The 20,072-nt window shown below is 44.1% G+C and overlaps 2 protein-coding genes across 4 annotated transcripts; both read left to right on the top strand.

Annotated features, from left to right (window-relative positions):
* The first annotated feature begins 2,631 nt into the window (after positions 1–2,631).
* LOC140282034 (FH1/FH2 domain-containing protein 1) lies at positions 2,632–6,958 on the top strand. Of its 2 annotated transcripts, XM_072376575.1 has the most exons (9): positions 2,633–3,746; positions 4,842–4,982; positions 5,117–5,299; positions 5,456–5,575; positions 5,665–5,826; positions 5,977–6,227; positions 6,334–6,556; positions 6,682–6,790; positions 6,888–6,958. In XM_072376575.1, exons 1-9 carry the CDS (start codon positions 3,300–3,302, stop codon positions 6,914–6,916), a joined length of 1,665 nt encoding a protein of 554 aa, XP_072232676.1. In that variant the 5' UTR covers positions 2,633–3,299; the 3' UTR covers positions 6,917–6,958. The 2 variants fall into 2 exon arrangements, with proteins under 2 accessions (XP_072232677.1, XP_072232676.1); XM_072376576.1 differs by lacking the exon at positions 5,665–5,826 and having other exon boundaries at positions 2,632–3,746.
* Positions 6,959–7,427: 469 nt separating this feature from the next.
* Positions 7,428–18,051, top strand: hnrnpc (heterogeneous nuclear ribonucleoprotein C). 2 transcript variants are annotated; one of them, XM_072376596.1, is made up of 10 exons: positions 7,428–7,687; positions 9,223–9,256; positions 11,806–12,016; positions 12,666–12,937; positions 13,637–13,709; positions 13,807–13,854; positions 13,986–14,152; positions 15,665–15,778; positions 16,121–16,272; positions 16,495–18,051. In XM_072376596.1, the coding sequence occupies exons 3-10, from the start codon at positions 12,012–12,014 to the stop codon at positions 16,582–16,584; spliced, it is 921 nt and encodes a 306-aa protein (XP_072232697.1). In that variant the 5' UTR covers positions 7,428–7,687; positions 9,223–9,256; positions 11,806–12,011; the 3' UTR covers positions 16,585–18,051. The 2 variants fall into 2 exon arrangements, with proteins under 2 accessions (XP_072232697.1, XP_072232696.1); XM_072376595.1 differs by lacking the exons at positions 7,428–7,687; positions 9,223–9,256 and having other exon boundaries at positions 11,064–12,016.
* The last annotated feature ends 2,021 nt before the right edge of the window (positions 18,052–20,072 follow it).

The following is a 20,072-nucleotide window of genomic DNA, read 5'->3' on the forward strand; positions in this document are numbered from 1 at the left end:
TTGGGTAATTTATATTATTCAATTCACATGACACATTGTGAGGACCATACTCATACCGCTGCCTTTCTGTTGATCAGTTGGAGGCTGTCTTATATATGTAGGCACCCTACACACACCCTACATTTTGATACACAGATCTACGACTAGCCTGATGAAATCACTCCTCAGTACACGTGTACAGGATAGAAAGAAACGTTGACACCACTTCAAGTAAAGTTTTTCTTAATAGACTCCAGAATGATGACAAATCTTTGCCAGTTCTGATAAAACCCACTGTCGACAACTCATTGAAATAAACATGTGGATTCTTTTTCTTGTTTTTTCTTTTCTTTTTGGAGGCTTTGTGTTGAGTTTGGCCTAAGAATTTAAACTGAGAAGGGGCTCAGAGTCTGCAGTTGATCACAATTTGGCCCAACACCGGATTCTGAATTAGCAGATATAACTGCAATACTGCTCATGAGCTTCAGCTGATTCGTAACTTTCCAAGTCATGCACCACCTTGGTCCAAAAAAAAGTTCACTGGAGCAGGAATTTGAGCAGAGCAAATGCACTTGGGTCAGTAATCCAGTCATGTCGAACCATATAAATCTTTGTTGCTGTACTGTTTTCCAAATAAGGCTCCTTTTCATCCTCTTTTCTCGAATGGAAAAGGCAGGATAAGGCAGGTAAGGAGAGTAAACCTGGAAGAATACATTGTTTAGGGGCAGTCCCCACAAGTTAGTTCCCCCTTCCCACGATGCTAGCAGTACAGTTTCTGAAACTCTCTATACTTCACTACACTAAAATAGTCTAGATTTTGACAAGAGCAGCTTTCAGAACAGAGTCTAAAGATTAGGTCATAAAGCAGGATCCAGTTTAAGGACATTCTGTCCTCCAAGTCCCCCAAACCAGAAAGTGGTATACCTGAACTGGCAAGTAACTTAGCATGTCTAAATCATATCACAGTAATGATAGTGACCAATATACATAGCACATGGTCACAATAAACTTGCTTTTATTTCATCTGATTGACTCTGGATCATGATATGATTAAACTACATTCATTTTCCAGTTGCTTTCATCCAAAGCTGCTTACAAGTGAGGAACACATCTCGCCGAAGGATGCAGGGATACTGGCATGTTAATTGGGGAGGTCGGGGCTCAACCAGCAACCTTCCAAATGTAAGGCAACTCCCTCTACCTTCTGAGGTGCAACCGCACCATGATAGTGGCTCTGTGAACCCTCCAATTAACTCTTCCAAAGAAAGTAGCCTTCCTACATCATCACCGGTCACAACTGCCATTGCATTGTTGCATCAAATACCATATGTGGCCCAAGGCAGTGTGGTACACTGGTATGTTATTGTCTTTGAGGAAAATGAGACGTTCAGTCGTTTGAGTCTTGAGTGGTTTGAATTCAATTCAGTGTCATTATGTACTATAGAGAAACTTGAATAAAGCTCAAATGTATATCAGTGTATTAGTGTCCTAGTTCAAAATGACTTTTTAAACCAAAGTCCTGACCCTATCATCTAGAAAACCTCAAACAGGGAACAATTACATGTAATTTTTGCCCTGATTTTTATCTCGGCGCTGAGAGAGTCGGACTGCAGTCGGTAGTTGTGCTGGGACACACAGAGGAGCAGCAGATAAGAAGCACACACACATTTATTTACACCACTGCCAGCACACGGACACATACAAGGAGACATGGAACATCCCAGTCGCTTTCATCAAAGGAAATGAACCGCAACTGTGCTTTCCCACCGGGAATCTGTCCGTTTTAGTAAATGTGCCACATCATCACCAAAACTCTGCTGCTAAGACGGCTGAGTCTGGTAACTGGACCAGGTTGGACCAAAGTCAGTTTGTGACTGGTTGAACACACATTTCACTTTATATGCATATAGTTGGCAATAAATAAATACAATAAATGGATCAAAGAAACACATTTGATGGTCGAAGAAGAACGAGTATTGCGGCGGTATGATAGATACTCGCAAAAGAAGTAAATGAGCGTTCACTTTGTATATTTTGCAAGAGACTTTAAAGTCCTCTGTTGATAAATAAATATTAAATTATCTTAAGCTTTGCAAATAGAGCTCATTTTGGCTGAAATCTCCCATGAGCCCCTCTGCCGCCTGGAGTCAGCAGGGTCACTGAGTGAGATAAAGTGCAATTTGGAGAGACCTAATAGCCGAGGGAGGGATCCTCATTAGGGCTGCATGTGGACCATGCAAATGACCCCTGAGAACAGCCGCATGCTGTGTGCTTTAAAGCCTTTCCGAGATTGAGGGATATTTTCCGAGAATGTTTTTGACTAAATATTTTTGCCAGTCAGTAACCTTGCAGTGTTTTAGCAAATGCTGCACACAGGAACCTTATAATGGGTCCATGCATCTTTGATGATTGCCGATATTTTTATCCAGAAAGTTGCAAGAAAGCAGTGCAGGGCAAAATTTGGACAATCATTTTCGTTTATGTGGTCATGGGGGGGCAAGCGGAGGCTAAAGAGGAGGGAAGTAACAGATCTTCACAGGCAGATAGAGAGTTTTGTGTATACACCATGAGCAATATAAACAGGAGATGCAGGCTTGATAAGGAAATTAAGGGAAAGGGTGCAACTCAAATAAACCAAAACTGATGCACCCTGCATCTTTCTCCCTCGCTCTCCTAACTGAAACTCTCACTAACTGTCACTGACAAAGTCAGAGGGAGATGAAAGTCAGGGGATAGCTGCAGAAGCACGTCATTTGGGTATTCTGGAAGAGCTGCAGAAAGGCATTCCTCACATTTTCTCATCAGAGTCAGAATCAGGACTAAACACAACCTGTCAGAACTCACAAGAATTCTTTTCTTTTCACTGAGGCTGCAGGTTTCTGGCGCTCAACCAGGACAACAGTGGACTTTTGGATCAGACGCGGGGTGTCGTTTTAGATCTGAGGGACAAACACGGCTCCCGAGGCAATTACAGGTTACGGTGCAGCGAGCTCAGCCAGAGGTGGCTCAAAAAATTGTGATTTGGGGCGTGTGAGCTATGTGCTTCTGTGGTGGACAAGTGAGGCAGAGCATCCGAAGATATCCAGATGGAGTTTTGGTGTCTGTGAGGTGGCGGCTGACTGCAAAGTGAGACGACAAAAACAAGGAAATAATCAAGTTTTGCTTTTATGTGGAACAGAAAGACAAAAAGAATGCTCTCCTTTTACATTATGAGGAAGAAGTGTGCATTTTGGGGTCAACTGAAGAAAGCATAGCCTGCTTTGTCAGGGTATTGCGACTGAATTATTCTTTTTTGAGTAACAAACAACTTTGAAAAAACAATGAAGGAATCAGATCAAACCAAGGACCTGACCTGGGACTTTGACCAATCCTGGGATTCCTTGCTAAAACCAGCCGCACGGCTTTGCCTCAACACCTTGGATTTTTCAGACCTATGGGATGAAGACGACAGTGGAGAGGACCAGGGAACCCACGCAGCAAAAGGAACAAGTACATGTCCACAAGGCCCCCCGGCACCCCCCCCTCTCCCTCCCCTTGCCCCACCTTTACCCTCAGCCTCCTCAAAAGATGCTAACATTAAAAGTCACACCTTGAAGCTCCACTGGAGAGAACTTCAAAACCTGGCCCCACTTCCCAGGTTGACACGCTTTGGGCGACAGACTATCTGGGCGGGACTCGAGCCGGTGCGTTTGGATACAAACCGACTGGAGTACCTGTTTGAATCTAAGACCAGTAACTCCTGTTTTAACGTGGTGTCTAGGCAGCAGGTGAGAGTGATGACGTCACAAAAACTCAATCTCAAACTTGCACTGTATGTCTGTTTTGTCGTAACATTTCTTGACTAGTCAGTGCGAAATTGCAGACCGCACACCACTGAGAACCCTCCACCTGAAACTCCCCTTCTGGGAGAAGGAAGATTGGCAGTTAGAAAAATGTGAAAATTCTCACATTTTGGGTTTTGTTTGCCCATCGTGGGTTGGTGTGGTAACATTGCAGTGCAACATGGTGCAAATAGGACTCATAATTGGCAAATACGCTGCTAGAAAATGCTACAAGTGTGTTTTTTTTGTAAGCTTCAATGCTATTTATCAACATCTGTGGTAGCCAGAGCTTCTGTATTGTGCAAGTTCCCTTGAAGGTAATACTTTCTGCGTCTATCTTTGCAATAAAATCTGCAACATAAACATGAAGGTTTAGGTGAATTAGCATGGAATGCCCCCCTCGTTCATCATTACGTGAAAACGACAATTTAAGGCGATAAAAGTTCATTGGTAGTCAATTATTTTATCATTTTCAACAAAGAATGTCCTGTGTGCTTTGTACAGTTTGTTGGATAGAGCTAAGCACTGCACTTTGAACCACAAATGAGACAAACAACCGCGCATTTTCAATTGTCTTACAATGACCCAGTCAGAGCTCAGGCTGCAATCCCACTGAGTGTCAGTCCTTGTTGCACATCAGCAGAGCCCATCCATTTTGAGGGAGCTGGAGTAGTTCTGCCATAAGGAACACATGAAAGTCTTATCGGCTAGATGTTCCCAACTTAAAGAGACAAAACCTAAGAGACTGCTGTAATTGTGGCAAAAAAAAAAGGCTGACTTTTTGGGGTTATGCACACTTAAGTTTTGTGATTTTACATTTGTCTTTTCTTATTATTTGCTGCTTAACAGCCAAATACATTGTGCACATTCGAAATGGTGTTGATCAAATGATGAAGTGCATTGAATCTATTTCTCTATTTACTAAAGGAAAGGTTTCTAATGTTTTTTTTTTATAATATATGCTCCACACTACTATGCACTTACAAATTGCTGTGTAGTATCTTAGTTCCACTGCTTAATAACCCTTTCATCTGAACATAGAAGCAACAGTCTGTCTCAGTGTTGGGAATGAAGCGGAGTAACATCATAACCATTGCCCTGAGTAGCCTGCCGCCTCCGCGCCTCCTCCCCCCGGCTATCTACAGCATGGACAGCAGTGTGCTGGACAGAGAGGATGTTCAGGTACAGTACATCTCACTTCCTTGAGATTTTTTTACTCGCACCTTTTGATTAACCTCCTAAGTTTGGACAAATGGAACTTGATGGGAGCACAGAGTTGAAGAGACCCATCTGAGTATATTTTTGCTGTAAAACAGCGTCTTCAAGCTCTGATCCCAACAGAAGAGGAACTGTGTCTGATCAAGGAGGCCAAGGCCCAGAACCCTCACTCTCCTCTGGAGCAGGCCGAGCTCTGCTTACTTACTCTGGGGGAAATCCCTCTCCTGAGCACAAGGCTCCAGCTGTGGGCCTTTGCTCTGGACTACGACTCCTTAGAGAGGGTGAGTGAAACAGCGTTTCAAGCCACATCGCACTGACTTACCTTGAAATGCACTGCAAAGACATAACCGGGGCGACTTATCTCCATAGATGTCACCAGATTAAAAAACAAAACATGGATTTGATGGCTCACATGTTCTTTATGCTTCTCTTTAAAGGAAATTGCTGAGCCTCTCTTCCATCTAAAGCTGGCCATGGAGCAACTGGCAGCCAGCCAGACCTTTCGATGTATTCTGGCGACGGTGCTAGCGATTGGTAACTTCCTCAATGGATGTAAGGTGAGTGACTCCAGACTTTTATTCGTTCCACTTTAAGGCACTTTCTTGGTTTCCCCCAGCATTTTAACAACTCTTTTCAATGTCCCAAGGCCCGTGGATTTGAGCTGAGTTACCTGGGCAAGCTGTCTCAGGTGAGGGACACACACACCCGCCAGCCCCTGCTTCACCACGTCTGTGTGCTCCTGCTGCAGCTCTACCCACAATCCTCTGACCTCTACTCTGACATCACCGCTGTTACTAAAGCTGGCAAGGTGTGTAGTCGCACCTATGTGTGTGTCATTGTCCTGAATGTCAATGCTAACATGGCATCTCACACCTAACAGGGTTTAACAGATGACTATAATAAAAAAATAAATCAGCTATAAAATTCAAATGTACTCAAACTCTTCCCTTATCTGTAGTGTGACTACTCCCAAGTCCAAACTAGCTTTACTCAGCTGGAGGCCGTGTGCAAAGCATCATGGGAGCAGCTTAAGTTACTGGAGAGGGCTGAGGAAAAGAGGAAAGGAGCGAAAGGGGAAAAGAGGAAAGGAAGAGGCGATGAGGCCTCATCGCCTGAGGGTTCACTCCGTCACCGGCTGCCAAAGATCCTGAAAGAGTGCGAGGAAAGGCTGAAGGTCCTGAGGGCAGTCCATCGTCGAGTTATCAACAGGTGCTCTGCAGTTACTAAAAACATCAACGTTGAGAAATCAAACTTTACATTTTTTTGGTTAACATGTATAACCTGTTGTTTTGCCACCATCTTATCTTTTCTCAAGGTTCCACGCTTTCCTCTTATTTCTGGGCTACTCCCGAGCTATGGTGAAAGAAACCAAAGCGGAGGACTTCTGTCGAACCATCAGCAACTTCTCGCTGGAGTACAGGACCACACGGCAGGCCATCCTTCTGCAGAGGGAGCGTGAGCGGCAGAAAAGTGGAGCAGAAAGCCCAGGCCCGAACACGCCTGTGGGCAGGAGGAAGTGTCAGCAAACTCCCTCACAGGTTGTTCCGTCAGATGCTGTCAAACAGAGCAAATTTGCACAATGTTAAAAGTAAAGAAGCTTTCTTTCTTTCTTTTTTCTTCTTCACTGATTAGGCTATTAACCCAGCCTTGATTCACCTTGCAGGAAAGTGATGAGCAGTGCAGGTTGGAGGAGGTGCTGAGAACACCTGAGTCCATCTCGAAACTGGATGCCACTTTGCCCCGAAACCGTAGGAGGATGGCTGACATTCAAGGTACTTGATGCACAGTTTCTGCTTGTTTCACCCTTTTTTCTCTATACTTTCATATATCAGTCATGCCATAATGAACTCTTATTTGTTTTCTTCTCAGGTCCATTCTCACGGAAAATGAAGTGGTGACCGTGCTGATTTTATTTTCAGTGTTATTTATGAAATTGTTTTTACATTGCTGTGCTGCTTCTGGTGATAAGCAGCAGTAACAAATGAAATGTCACGTGCCATTTATTTGCTACAATCGGGTTTGAGATATACATTAAAACAATTGTGTGTGTGACTGAGTGAAAGACAATAAAGTATCAAACCAAATTAACAAAATCAATCAATGCTGCGTCAAAGTGTGCCAAATAAGAATGAAACGTAAAGGTATCCGCATATAAGCCGTTCTTATGTAGAAATCAGCCGGTTTTAATGACAAATATCTGCAGACGGCAGATAAAAATAAATGACAACGAAATATTTCTATCATTTTTTATTTTTTTTACGGTTTGTTTTACTCAGAAACAGCACAGTCTCAACGACGATTACATTTTTCTCATACATTGCCGCCTGTAGTCATTTCTGGCATACTGTTACCTCACATATTGAACGTTTTCACGTTTAATCTAACCGTGCGGGTGGCGAGGCTGTAGCGGATGTCGTCATGCATGAGTAAGACTGGCATCCCGTCCACCAATCCACGAAACGCGTACCGAAACGTGCTGATAAAAGGATCCAATCAGAAAATGGGACGCAGCAGTGGGCGTGACCCTCCCCGCGGACAGAGCGAATCGTCGCCATTTCGTGTCAATTGTTTCAAGGTGGTACAGTCAGCGGGCAAAGCTGTAAGCGGATCTTTATCTTCTCAAGTAAAACGAGCTTTCAGTTGTTCTCATTTTTAGTGTTAAGCTCCCGGTGAGTATTTTTAAATGAGAGGTTTTTTTTTTAGTTTTTTTTTTTAGCTTTTCACATTTTTTTAAGCATCTCTGGGACTTTTTGTTTTTTATTTTTATTGCATTTTTCCTGACTGGTATTCCCAAGACTGTTGGCTGGCTGTTGTGGCGTACATTTTGTGACGGCAATATAAACTGCGCATAAACTAGTTTTAAGTAGCCTCCGCCGCAATATCTCTATGTTTATATGTTCAAGTATCTATTTTTTTCTCTCTTTGTTTTTCCGATTAAGACATTCCTAAACCCCGATTTTCTATTTCCTTTTTTTTTTTTTTATCTTTCCCAGACGTGCTGTGTTAACTGTTTTGCTTTTCTGAATGTCGGTTCGTTTTCATGGAAAAAATATGGAACGTTGCTCCGGGATTTTCTGGAACAGTTTTCAAAGCGGAAAACCTTTTGCTTTGCTTTAACATTGTGCTTTTTCCTCTCGTACCGTGTACCCCCCCTCCACATTAAACTTGATCTACAGTCCTTGACGTCGAGTTACGTATTTTTCCCAGAATTCCTTGTCATTTTGGCTGTACTCGGGCTTAATGTTGTCTGCTGCAAAATCTTTCTTCTTCTTCTCTCTTCTTGTCTCTTCTTCTTCTTCTTCTCCCCCTCACTGATGAGAAGTGTGTCAATTTCCAGAGACAGTGGCCGTGGTGATGGGCTTTTCTTTTGGCGCCTCCTAATTTGTGCATTTTTGTTACGTTTGAATGAATTATGAGTGCTTATTTGCAGACTCACACCACAGCAGTTGACCCCTGAGCTGCGAAGAAAAGGCTGCAGAGGGGCCTGCGCCGACCTCTGACATCACTTCTATATCATTTTGATACCTACCTTGGTTTACCCAGCTGGGGGAGGCCACCTGTTCCCTCAAACCAGCGGTTCTTGCTGTCAATTTGCACATATGCGGGAATCGGACCACAAACTAGAAGGCGAGGCTAGTAGTTTGTCCAAAAAGAAAAAAAAAAAGAAATACAGTTTTTGGTGTTTTCCTCCTCTTCCGATAGTTTTTCACGACCAATTGCGTTCCCGGTGGAAGGTTTTGCAGCCCTTCCGCTTTTAGTGAACCGCCGGTGTTATTTTTAACGGCAGAACGGAGCCTGTAGTGGACACGGAACTATCTTTAGTGCCTGTGGTATGCAAAACAGCCGTGGCTTTTGGTTAAAAACAAACAAGAAAAACATCTCTTCAGTCATAGGTGTGAATTACGTTGGTCTCAGCTCTGAAAACCGACTGTAATTAAATGGTTTTAAAAGAGATATCCATGTCAGACAAACATCACATGTTCGACAAACGCCTCAAACCGATTCGTTCACTTCATGGCGCCGATATTTCGCACTTTGAGGGACGTTTTGGGCTTTGCCACCGAAGCCTCGGGCAGGTCGAACCCAAGCCACGGCTAACGGCTCGGCTCCCCTGCTTCTTACGGATAAGTTCTCTTGTTCACTTTCAGAGGAGCGGTGTTTTTTTCTAACACTTACCTCTTTTTTTTGTTTCCCCCCTGTTTAGTTTTTGAAGCCACTTTTTTCGGCAGCAGCAAATCGTAAGTTGGTGTCCTCTTTTTTTTCTTTTTTTTTTTTTCTTCCCTTTTTTTCCCCCCCATCAGCTTCAGCTTCTGCATCATTTTTTAATATTCCACTTTTCACCCCCTTTGTGATGTACCCCTGATGTTCTTCCCCTTTTGGATTTCAAGCAGCATGTAGTGGATTTTTACATAAGTGCACATACATTTTTCCCTCTGCTGTCAAAGTAGAAAACGAGGTGCTTATTTTTTCTGTAGATGCTCAGCCTCACGGCCCTTTTTGAACAAGCCTCCCACATATTCCCGAGTCATAACAAATCAAATTGATGGTGTTTAATGTTGATTGTTGGGGACCAGACCTCTTCCTCTGGTCTTCAACCATGAAGTCCTTAAATTAGAGACTTGTAAAGGCCAAATGACACTTTCTTTTTCTGTGTGTGTTTGTTGTGAATGTGCATGTCATTTGAGTCCAGTCTGACCCATTACTCACATAAGCAAACTCACTTGCCCTTTTAATGTAGCGTCACTTATGAAGACAGTAATGTTTTTGCCCATTTACCAAAAAAAAAAAGCATGAAATACCATTAATTACTAACTTAGTTATTAATCACTTAACAAAGAGTGTCGACTGCTTTTATTAAAGGCAAATCTTGTCAGTTTGTTCCACATCCATCTTCATTTGATCAGAGCTGGTTTAAAAAAAAGAATCTCCGGTTCAGATCACAGCACAATTCGCAGCGTTCTCGTCTTCATTTCCTCAGTCTGTATTAAAGGAATCTGTGTTCTGCACAGATGTGGCACACATCTGTTCCCACTGCAGAGCTGCTCCTCCTGTCATCTTTGTGTCGTCTGTCTCCGAGCATGAGTCCAGAGAGTCTGTCACAGTTTCGAAGCACCAACATATTCACAATTACAGCGGGACACACCGAGCCTGGTCACCAGGGTATGATAAGCCCCGGATGAGGCGATCCATAAGAGGAGAGTTCGACGGGGCTCTTTTAATAAGGTCAAATCAATTCGGGCTATAACTGAGCTGCCCTATGTGCCAAAATGTCAGACTTCAAATGACTCTTCTCAGCAGGCTGTAGAGTTTGTTGCAGGTTAAAGGAAAAGCACAAATAAAACGGGGCCAGGTTATATCATGCAGCAGGTGTACAGTAAGTCCCACACAGATTACTAAGAGTGGCAGAACAGAACTCGTGTTATAAGCAGATCATGACCGCCTGAAAGGTGGGACTGAGTAAATCTGACTGAGTAACTTACTGTGTAACCCAACTGGGTTAAAAAAAAAAAAGTATCACGTCAAGTGCTGGATGTTGTTGCTCGAAGCCCAGCGTGCCTCACAGCATTAGATGCATTCGCTAAAGAGGCCTGGGTCACAGACACGCCGCCGGCTCGCCAAGTCATGTAGAAGAGAGCAGAGCGGCGGGCTCTGGCCAAACGGGCCTGCTGCAGAACTATGTAAATCCCCTGCTTTTAGCTGCTGGCCAGAGAGGGAGAGGCCAGCGAAACCCAGCCGGCAGCAGTGCCGGGTTCTGGCTGCAGTGTCGGGTTCTGGCTGCAGTGTCGGGTTCTGGCTGCAGTGCCGGGTTCTGACTGCAGTGTCGGGTTCTGGCAGCAGTGCCGTGTTCTGGCAGCAGTGCCGTGTTCTGGCAGCAGTGCCGGGTTCTGGCTGCAGTGCCGGGTTCTGGCTGCAGTGCCGGCTTCTGGCAGCAGTGCCGGGTTCTGGCTGCAGTGCCGGGTTCTGGCTGCAGTGCCGGCTTCTGGCAGCAGTGCCGGGTTCTGGCTGCAGTGCCGGGTTCTGGCTGCAGTGCCGGCTTCTGGCAGCAGTGCCGGGTTCTGGCTGCAGTGCCGGGTTCTGGCAGCAGTGCCGGGTTCTGGCTGCAGTGCCGGGTTCTGGCTGCAGTGCCGGGTTCTGGCAGCAGTGCCGTGTTCTGGCAGCAGTGCCGGTTCTGGCAGCAGTGCCGGGTTCTGGCAGGCGACACACGGCTTTGCTGCAGCTCGAGCGCTTGATTCGAAGATGAGGAGTTCACGGCGTTGGATAGAACAAAACAGATGCACAAAAGCTTGATGAGTACAAGCAGTGCTGAGTTTACCACGGTGGGGGAAAGGCCAATGAACACACTCGAGGATTTGTCACGATTACGAAATCCCACCCCATCCCCTCCCTCCTCCCTGCAGCGTTGCATAACTTTGCAGTCTTTGCAACTAAAGCGACAGCAGAGCTGGAGACTGCGCTTTTAATAGCACGATATGCTAACAATGAGTGGCTGATGCATTAATGAAATGTTATGAAGTGCTAAGAAGTCTCAACAGGGGGGGGGGGGGCGCAGGTTCTCAAACTGAAAGAGAAGGTCAACGACTGTACCAGCTGGATTATTGATTGTTTATGAAACGAACATTCATGCAGACTGTGTTGTGTGCCAAACAAAAGTAGTTTATAGACCAGGTCTAATCTATTCTGCCAATAAAATGCCAAACTTTAAGGACTTTTATAGTGAAACAGAAGATGAAGGCTTTTGGATTTAAAGATGATTTTGCTTTTGTCATAACAACCATTTATCCCACAGGTGTTTCTTGTCTTTTCTTTTCTTTTTACGCCCTTTTCCACCAAGCCCGTGTCCGCCTATTGTCTCAGGTTTGACAAAAACCCGAGACGGGCGGTTAAAAAAAAAGAAAAGCCCCTGATTCCGTCTCTCATACTTTTCTCGACGGCCCTCTTCTTTCCGGCTGAAAGACAGGCAGGCAGACCTCCACCGACCCGAGTACAGACACAATGGAGTGAGTGTTGGCTGCTTGGTGGCCCGATCCCACTGTTTATTCTACTATCTATTTTAAAAAACACACACCTTAGTTGGAGGGGAAAGAAAGTAGGAGCTACAACTAGAATTTCCTGTGTATATCAGTTATTGAAATGGCATTTTCTATTAAAAGATGGGTGCATGTGGTTACATGAGGATATGTAATGTGCCAAATTGCAGAAAAGATTAGTCAATTAACTAATAACATGCTTTATCTCAATGAATCGTGTAGCCGACTCATAAAATCTGAATATCTGCACATTTCAGTTCTTCTTGTGAATCACTTATCAGCTTATCTGTGTTTTGCAGGACTCCACATCATGAATTCTGTGCAGTGTGGGTCACATATAAAAGATCCACTTTATTTGTTACTAAATCTAGAGTTTAAACAGGACTTTACAGAATTTCTCCCACCTCACACGTGTAAAGGTTAGGCCGTGTGAATAAAGCCACACCACTGATGAGAAGGACACGACTGTGTCACAGTGTTTGGGCTCGTTACACTTTATTTTACAACCTCCTGCCTCCGTGAAACGTCTCAAACGTCATAGATACTGCCTCTGATCTTAAACCGCCGTCTGTTCCGCACCTGCCCTCAACCTTCACCTCTCTCCGTCTGCTTCCCTCAGCTGGTCGCCGTCCTCCACCTCCAGCCTGATGGCCAGCAGCAACGTGACCAACAAGACCGACCCCCGCTCGCTCAACTCCCGGGTCTTCATAGGCAACCTCAACACCCTGCTGGTCACCAAGGCCGACGTGGAGGCCATTTTCTCCAAGTACGGCAAGGTTGTCGGCTGCTCTGTCCACAAAGGCTACGCCTTCGTCCAGTACTCCAACGAGAGGAACGCCAGGGCCGCCGTGGCCGGGGAGGACGGCCGGATGATTGTGGGACAGGTGTTAGGTGAGGTGGAGTGACGAAGTCGACTGCTGGGTCCCAACACTGAGTTTTGAATTCAGTATTTTACCGCCTTTCTTAAATATCTTTAAAAAATGTTCACAGCAGAGACAAGGCAGTCATAGCAAATCCCCTGAACTATGGACAAAGCATTATTTAACTATCCAGATCCAGAACAACGGCATCACATAGATGTAAATAATTCAAATGATTTTAAGCATGTGCTGCTGAAATCTCTTCAGTTTCTGATCCCTAAATGCATTGGGAAAAAGATTGAGATACAGCGTGTCGCGGATATTTAAAATCTTAAAAAGAAAACACATGTTCAGTCATTCCTGACCGTATCTTTTGCAGTTTACAGTTTTCACATTTGACCTTCACATTTGGAGACCCAGTGTTTCTCTAAGCTGGCTTACTTTGCTGCCCTCTAGTGGTGTAGCTTGGGCACTGCAAAAGCGGCACAACAGGATTGAACACCAATTTCTTATGCGGTATTCCAGAAAAAAAAACAGCCGTTTTTGGCCAAATGTGTCCTACATGGCCAACATTCCAAGCTGACTGAAGAAGATGTGAGTAATTACATGCAAATGCCGCCTGGGAGAGGTATAATCTGCGTATATTATTTGTAGACACACATTGTCCCCTTCTTTAAACGAGTCCTCCCTTCCTCCGTCTTTCCTCACCTCAGTGTTTTTCCTCCCACAGACATCAACCTGGCAGGTGAGCCGAAGCCTCACAGGTCAAAGACTGTGAAGCGATCCGCAGGTGACATGTACAGGTGCGTAAGCATTGAAATGTGCTAAAAAAAAACATGCAAAACAACATTCAAACATGCATGTATTTGCTGATTCTTTCACTGCTGTCGTCACTAACAGCTCATCTTTCGATTTGGACTATGACTTCCAAAGAGATTATTATGACAGGTAAGCTGTCTGTTCTTCTGCTGGCAGTTAATACTCTTAATGTTAAGAAGAAAGATGGAAAGACTTTGAACATTAAGCATGCCCTGTTTTCTTTTTTTAAATTTTTTTCTGGCGCCCTCCCTCTCTGTCAGAATGTACTCCTACCAGTCCCGGGTGCCTCCTCCCCCTCCGCCGCTTTCCCACGCCGTCATCCCCTCAAAGCGTCCCCGGGTCAGCCTGAGTGGCGGAGGGAGCCGACGGAGCAAGGCCACCTTCTCCTCCTCTTCCTCCAAGAGCAGCCAGAGGACCTCACGCACCAGTAGGTCGCACCCACGCTATCACCAGCGTGCCTAAAGTTTTAAAACTGTGCTTTTTTTTTTTTCCTCTCCCAAAACTCTCACAGTCAAAGCTTAGAACCAACCGAAGGCTCTTATGGCAGCCTGTAGGCTACTGGTAAAATATAAAGACATGCTAGCCAGCCGTAGATCAAGAGGAAATGTATTTCTAGTTAGTTTGTTCGTGATCTTTTTCCATTAAGAAAAATGCCTTGCTGCCCACACCCCAAAAAACACAAAAAACAATTAACCTGGCTGAGCGGTGGAGGCAACATCAGACTCAAAGTCCAACCATTTGCATTCCAGAAACACCAGTTAATCCAGTTTTAGGGGTTTAGGTTCAATAAAATGTCCAGTGTGTGATGCAATGCGTCTCTGGCAAATTAATGCTGTTAAAGCTTGGCCAGAAAGTAAGTAAGTAGGAGCTTAAAAACCTTGGGGGTAAAAAAAAAACAGTGTCTCAAAGAAATACATCCTGACAGCTGTCTGAGCAACAAAGCGTCCTCCCTCCCTGCAGCGTTTCAGGGTCAGGCAGCAGCAAACAGAAGCGGCGACGAGTCAGAGATGATCAGAAAATTGTTTCTCTGTTTATAATTTAGCTATGGATCATGGAAACGTGCAAATATAGTCCACTCTCTCTGCTAGGAATATAGTTCTCAGACATTAGCCCATAAAGAGTGCAACTCAAGAAGAAATCCTTTGTAAAGGCATTTTTGTGTTGCTATGCACTGCTCTGTGAGAGAACCGAGAGCCTCTTCAGACCGAGCATTTACGCGAGCTGTTTGTTGACAGTTCTGGCGGTAAAGACATATGAATAAATACTTTTTAAGTTTGATGTCAAGAAAGTGTCCTTGCAGGTTTAGTTTATGCTGTGATACCAATGAAAATAAACACGTACCTGCATTTTTACAATAATCCACTTAACTGCCAAAGCTTTACGCTTAAGCAAACTTACTTTTATGCTTAAAAAAGCGTAGAATTTATTCGTAAATGAAACATTTTCAGAAAAAGGAACTGAAGCGGCTCAGAACAGAACCCATTTCTCACCTGTTTTGACAACTATCACAGCTTGGAAACGGTTGGTGGCAGCTAAAATTCTGTCCATCATTTCTGCATGAGTCCCTATAATTCTGTGGGATTTGGGGCTGTCCGTTTTAGACAGAGGACGTCGAGAGCCACGTCGAAATCTTCAGTTTATACCTCTCATGGTGTATCAGGAGCTGATAGAGGAGGCTTTTGAAGAGTCAGAGTATTTTGGATTTGTATCAGCTTGCCCTTCCTAAATACGACCACGAACCGGCTGATTAATGTCTGAGACTAATCTGAGAGCCAAATCTCTTAGCTCAATCTTTAGCATGCTGCATCTGTCCTTCTTTTTTCCTGAAACTGGTGCACAACTTTTACATGAAAGGAATGATTCTACCATAACCTTTGGTGTTGTAGAGATCAGTTACATGTTGCGCTTTCTTACCAGCCAGCCGCTCTTTGTCCCACAGTGAGGACGGACGATCTTCAGACCATCAAAAGAGAGCTCTCACAGATCAAACACAAGGTGGACTACCTGCTGGAGAGCTTAGAGCGCATGGAAAAGGACTACAGCAACAAGTCAGGTGGGCCAGAATGAAGAGAGAAATGCAAATTGAAAGCTGAAAATCCCATTTAAACAACGGCACAGTTACTCTGAGGGTTCCCTTGCTCAATCTTACAGTCCTTTCACAGCCTAAAACATCATGACAACTGATAGCTTTGCTTCACAAACCGCTGTAAGAACTTAAAATCTTAAGCGTGACATCAGGAAGCTGCACGTGACTGTATCAAGCAATACGATGCGATATGAAAGGGCATATGGAAAGTTCAGATTCATAAATGTCATGAAATGAAAGGTGCGCCATGGTCCCATCTGCTCATCCGTGACTCCTTCTGTCCACGTCCCATTTTTCTGATTTACTCAGAGATGAAAAGCTCCAAACCGGAGCCGGGGGAAGTGTCCCCCCTCCACTCGTCTACCTCCAGCAAGAAGGAGGACAGCCTGAGGAGGGACAGAGGGAGCCAGGAGCTGAATGACTCTGAGGAGGACGGAGACCTGCTGGAGGATGAGGACGAGGTGTGACGATATGGAGCAGAGGGGAACCAGGCCTAGATCTGATCCATAAGTGACTCTTTTTGGGGGGGGGGCTTTCATAGCAATGCCAATTTGTCCCACAAAATCTTTTTAAACCTGTAGAAAGTAACATATTCGACTATCCTTAATGTGATGTTTTACTTGTCTTTTTCTTTCTACTTTTTTCTACTTTTTTTTCCCCCCCACTGTTTTCCTTCCATGCAGATGAAAAGGAGAGAGAGAGATGAGGATGAGGAGGACGAGCAGGAGGAAGGGGAGGATGACGGCGACAGCGCCAACGGAGACGAGTTCTGAATATGTGACGCAGGCACACGCGCACAGACTCTGAAAGTTTCCCCCCAACAGACATGTTCTTCAGCGGTCACGTGCTCGCATGTGCTGAAGTGATTGGACATTCGTTTACAGTGTGTTGTAGCTGTAGCTCCTCTCCTCCACAAATGTGTGAACTGTTTGTTTCTTAACCTTTCAGTTTCGCTTGAAATTGGTATGGTTCCGTACTTTTTTTTTCTATTTGACTTTTACATTTTCTTTTTTTTTTTTAATGACTACCATGCTGACAAAAACTTACCTAGCAGTAAGAATGTGACTAAATGCAGGGATTTCAGTTTAAATCTTGAGGCAAAATGCCACTGCGCGCCATGTTTGAAGTCTGGCAAAACCAAAAGTAAGTTTCTGATGAATCTGCTGCACAGCTGCCTCCTAACCAGCAGATGGCAGTGTATCCCCAAACCACAAGCTCACCAGGACCTTTTTGTGTTGGTTTGTTGATACAATCTCCTTCCCTCCGCTCCTCAGATAACACGAGCGTGCACAAAGTCCCAGTCACACTACACAAATCCTCAGAGAAAAATGCTTGTCAGCCTTTGAAGATGCTTGTGGGTGTCGCTGTCCTCCACTTGTGTGACGCAGCCAGTCTCAGTGTTTGTCAGTTTCAGTCGGTGTTTTCTCGCTCGTCTGCCCTGGTCGAAATGAATAAACCTGTTTTTTCCATGTTGGAGCCTTGAGATGCTTTCCGTGCAATACAAATGCACGGATTTGTTTTTCACTGGGGTGTTACGGTGGTGCTACACTGATGGATTTAGTGGAGAAACTGGGTTGTGCAACAGAACGTAAGCATGACCGAAATGCAAATGTGTAAAATATGAAGGAAGCCCTCTCTAAATTCTAGTTCTCTTTTATGTATCAGAACATGATATTAAAAAAAAATAAATCTTCGGGTCCTCACCGGGTCTTAAAATTGGGTCAATATGATCTCAGATGAGCGCATGCCACGTTTCATCATGTCATTATTTATTTAACAGAAACTGAGCCTAATTGCAGTGGCATGGGAAAAACTAAGCATACTCTTAGTCCTTCCTTTGGAATTTGACAGTTTGCTGGTCTGGAGCATTCAGATGTGAGTTAACGCAATGTCAAGGAGGAAAGACACCTGAAACGACCTTGGAGCAACAACTGTTGCTGCCTATCAATCTGGGAAGGATTGTGAGGTCAAGGACAAGTTCAAGGCCTCACTTTAAATGTTTAAATGTCAAAGTTCATGACAGTGCAATTCGAAAAAAAAACTGAGCTATGTATGGCTTGTTTGGAAGGGTTGCAGGAGGAATCCTCTTCTCTCTAAAAAGATCATGGCAGCACAGTTGAGGTTTGGAAAGCTGCATTTGAACAAACCTCCACGACTTCTGGAACAATGTCCTTTGGACCGATATTGTTAAATGATGGTGCAGTGTAATTGCACCGCTATGTTATTCATCTCAGGCTGTATTTTTACGTACTCGTATCCTGGATTAAACAATATTAGAACTGTATAAGGGAGGATTTAATTATTGTCCATAGCACAGTCACTACATCAATGCACAGCTTCTTTATTAACGGTATGCAGCCCGTAGAGGCCATAAAGGCCTTAGAACTCTGGAATTAATGAAAGAACATTGAGCTTGCAGTAGTAAAGAGGAATGGGAAAAGGAAAAGGGGGGGGGGCAACTAATCAATAAGCATAAAACTTCAGGGGGAACTGTGATTAACGAGAGGACAACCGACATGGATAATGAGAGTCTGGATGAAGAGTGGATGGGTGGATGGACATGCCACGGAAGACTGGAGACAGATGGTGGAGTCGCTAACAGATGGAGAGAAGACAGAAAGAGCGGAAAAGATTTCATGGCATGCACTGGGGGGGTGAAGAATGTGGAAACGGTTTAACAGTTACAGTGAGTGATCCCAGAGCAAGGGGCCTTTGTTTGTCTTCATACTTGTGGATGTTTTTTCCACAGTGTTCCGTGGGATATGAGCATTTTTCTTCCTCCTTCACTAATAAACCAAAATATTTCTACGTAACATGAAAAAAGAACAAGTTTTTTTCTTTAAAACCACATTTGAGGTGGCTGTATATTTTCAGGATCGATGTGGCCTCTTGTGTTCGTTGTGAATGACAGCGTTTACCATGGAAGCCGTAAAACTCCCCACACCAGTCGAGATAATGAGGTGCTCTCCCGTTTTAATGTTTCATGGTAGCAGACGTTGGGTCATCTAACTGAACCATCAAATCACACAGGCTGAATAAACAACTAACCGTGACTCAAGAGTAAAGGCGTCTGATTCGATGACACAATCATTTAAGCCTGAAGGATGGTCACGCCAAGAATGGATTTGGTTGCGCCGTTTCACTTTTCTACACTTTAAACAAGGTTGGCTGTTAAATACAACCACAGATCAGACAAAGCTTGAACGGAATGCAAAATGGGAATAAAAAAAAAAAAGCAGTAATTCTTAAATTTGATTAGACTGTTATTTGATTGCAGACAGTGTGATTCAGGTTATTCCATGTTTTGCTGAATCCGCTTCATTTAATTGGTTAACATACTTCCATTTTTTGCTTCCCAGGCCTTCATACCATAAAAAAAAAGAAGGTAAGACCCTTAGCACTTAGCAGAGAGGTGCTACATTAACTCATAATCGTTCACTATGTACTCATGTGAATGCGAAAGAAAGATATGAAATAAAAAATATCACAAGCATCCCGGGACACAGCTCATGACAGTGATCATAAGACTGTCAGACTGTCAGATGATTCATTTAGCCGGCTCTTTTAAAAACAAAAGAAGTCAAAGGCCACTTCTTCTGAGCAGAATAATCTGAAATAAAACCACCAAGAGGAAAAGACAAAGATGTTTGTGCATCTTAGGGTGGTTTGCAGGTTTCTCTGTGGCGCCCTAAATAGTGGTGAAGACTGACAGTCGCTGGCTAACCTCCATCATTTGATCATGAAAGGAATGTTTCCCAGTTTTAACCAAAGTGTGTTTAAGGAGACAAAACGGTGAGGCAGTGGAGCTGTTTGACATCACAACGTTACATCCAAGAGACCAGTGTTTGTAGAGTTTTGTTAGATTCAGGCACCAAAACCACCTGGTTAATGAACTATGAAGCTACATGGTTAGGGTTAGACAAATCCAAACGACTCGGTAAGGTTTCTACTTTACAAACTAAGTGGTCGGGGTTACAAAACCAATATGTCATACAAACAAAGCCATCCACTGTGACCACACAAGTCATGATCTAAATGAATGCTTAAATCTATTTCTCCGCTCTGTCAACAACAGGCAGGAACTGGGTGGCGGCACATAAGATACTGAAGCAAGCTAATCTGAAATTGGTGTTTGATGTCATGAGGGAAAAAAAGCACATTTTTCCCCCATCAGTAGAAATAGTAGAAATGTCAAAATCTGACACGAGATTTGTCTTTTCCCCTGATTAGCAGCCCAGTCACTTTTGAGCTCAGCCCATTA

The sequence above is a fragment of the Leuresthes tenuis genome, unplaced genomic scaffold (assembly GCF_036924035.1).
Source record: "Leuresthes tenuis unplaced genomic scaffold, fLeuTen1.0.hap1 SCAF_22, whole genome shotgun sequence".
In the NCBI taxonomy this organism is placed as follows: domain Eukaryota; kingdom Metazoa; phylum Chordata; class Actinopteri; order Atheriniformes; family Atherinopsidae; genus Leuresthes; species Leuresthes tenuis.

Excerpts from the sequence above, each read along its gene's own strand:
- hnrnpc (XM_072376596.1), top strand. Across the intron at positions 12,938-13,636 it reads GATTGTGGGACAGGTGTTAG|ACATCAACCTGGCAGGTGAG; the intron begins GTGAGGTGGAGT and ends TTCCTCCCACAG. Across the intron at positions 14,153-15,664 it reads CCAGAGGACCTCACGCACCA|TGAGGACGGACGATCTTCAG; the intron begins GTAGGTCGCACC and ends TTTGTCCCACAG.
- LOC140282034 (XM_072376575.1), top strand. The coding sequence starts at position 3,300 with ATGAAGGAATCAGATCAAACCAAGGACCTGACCTGGGACTTTGACCAA. Across the intron at positions 5,576-5,664 it reads ACTTCCTCAATGGATGTAAG|GCCCGTGGATTTGAGCTGAG; the intron begins GTGAGTGACTCC and ends CAATGTCCCAAG. Across the intron at positions 6,791-6,887 it reads GAGGATGGCTGACATTCAAG|GTCCATTCTCACGGAAAATG; the intron begins GTACTTGATGCA and ends TTTTCTTCTCAG.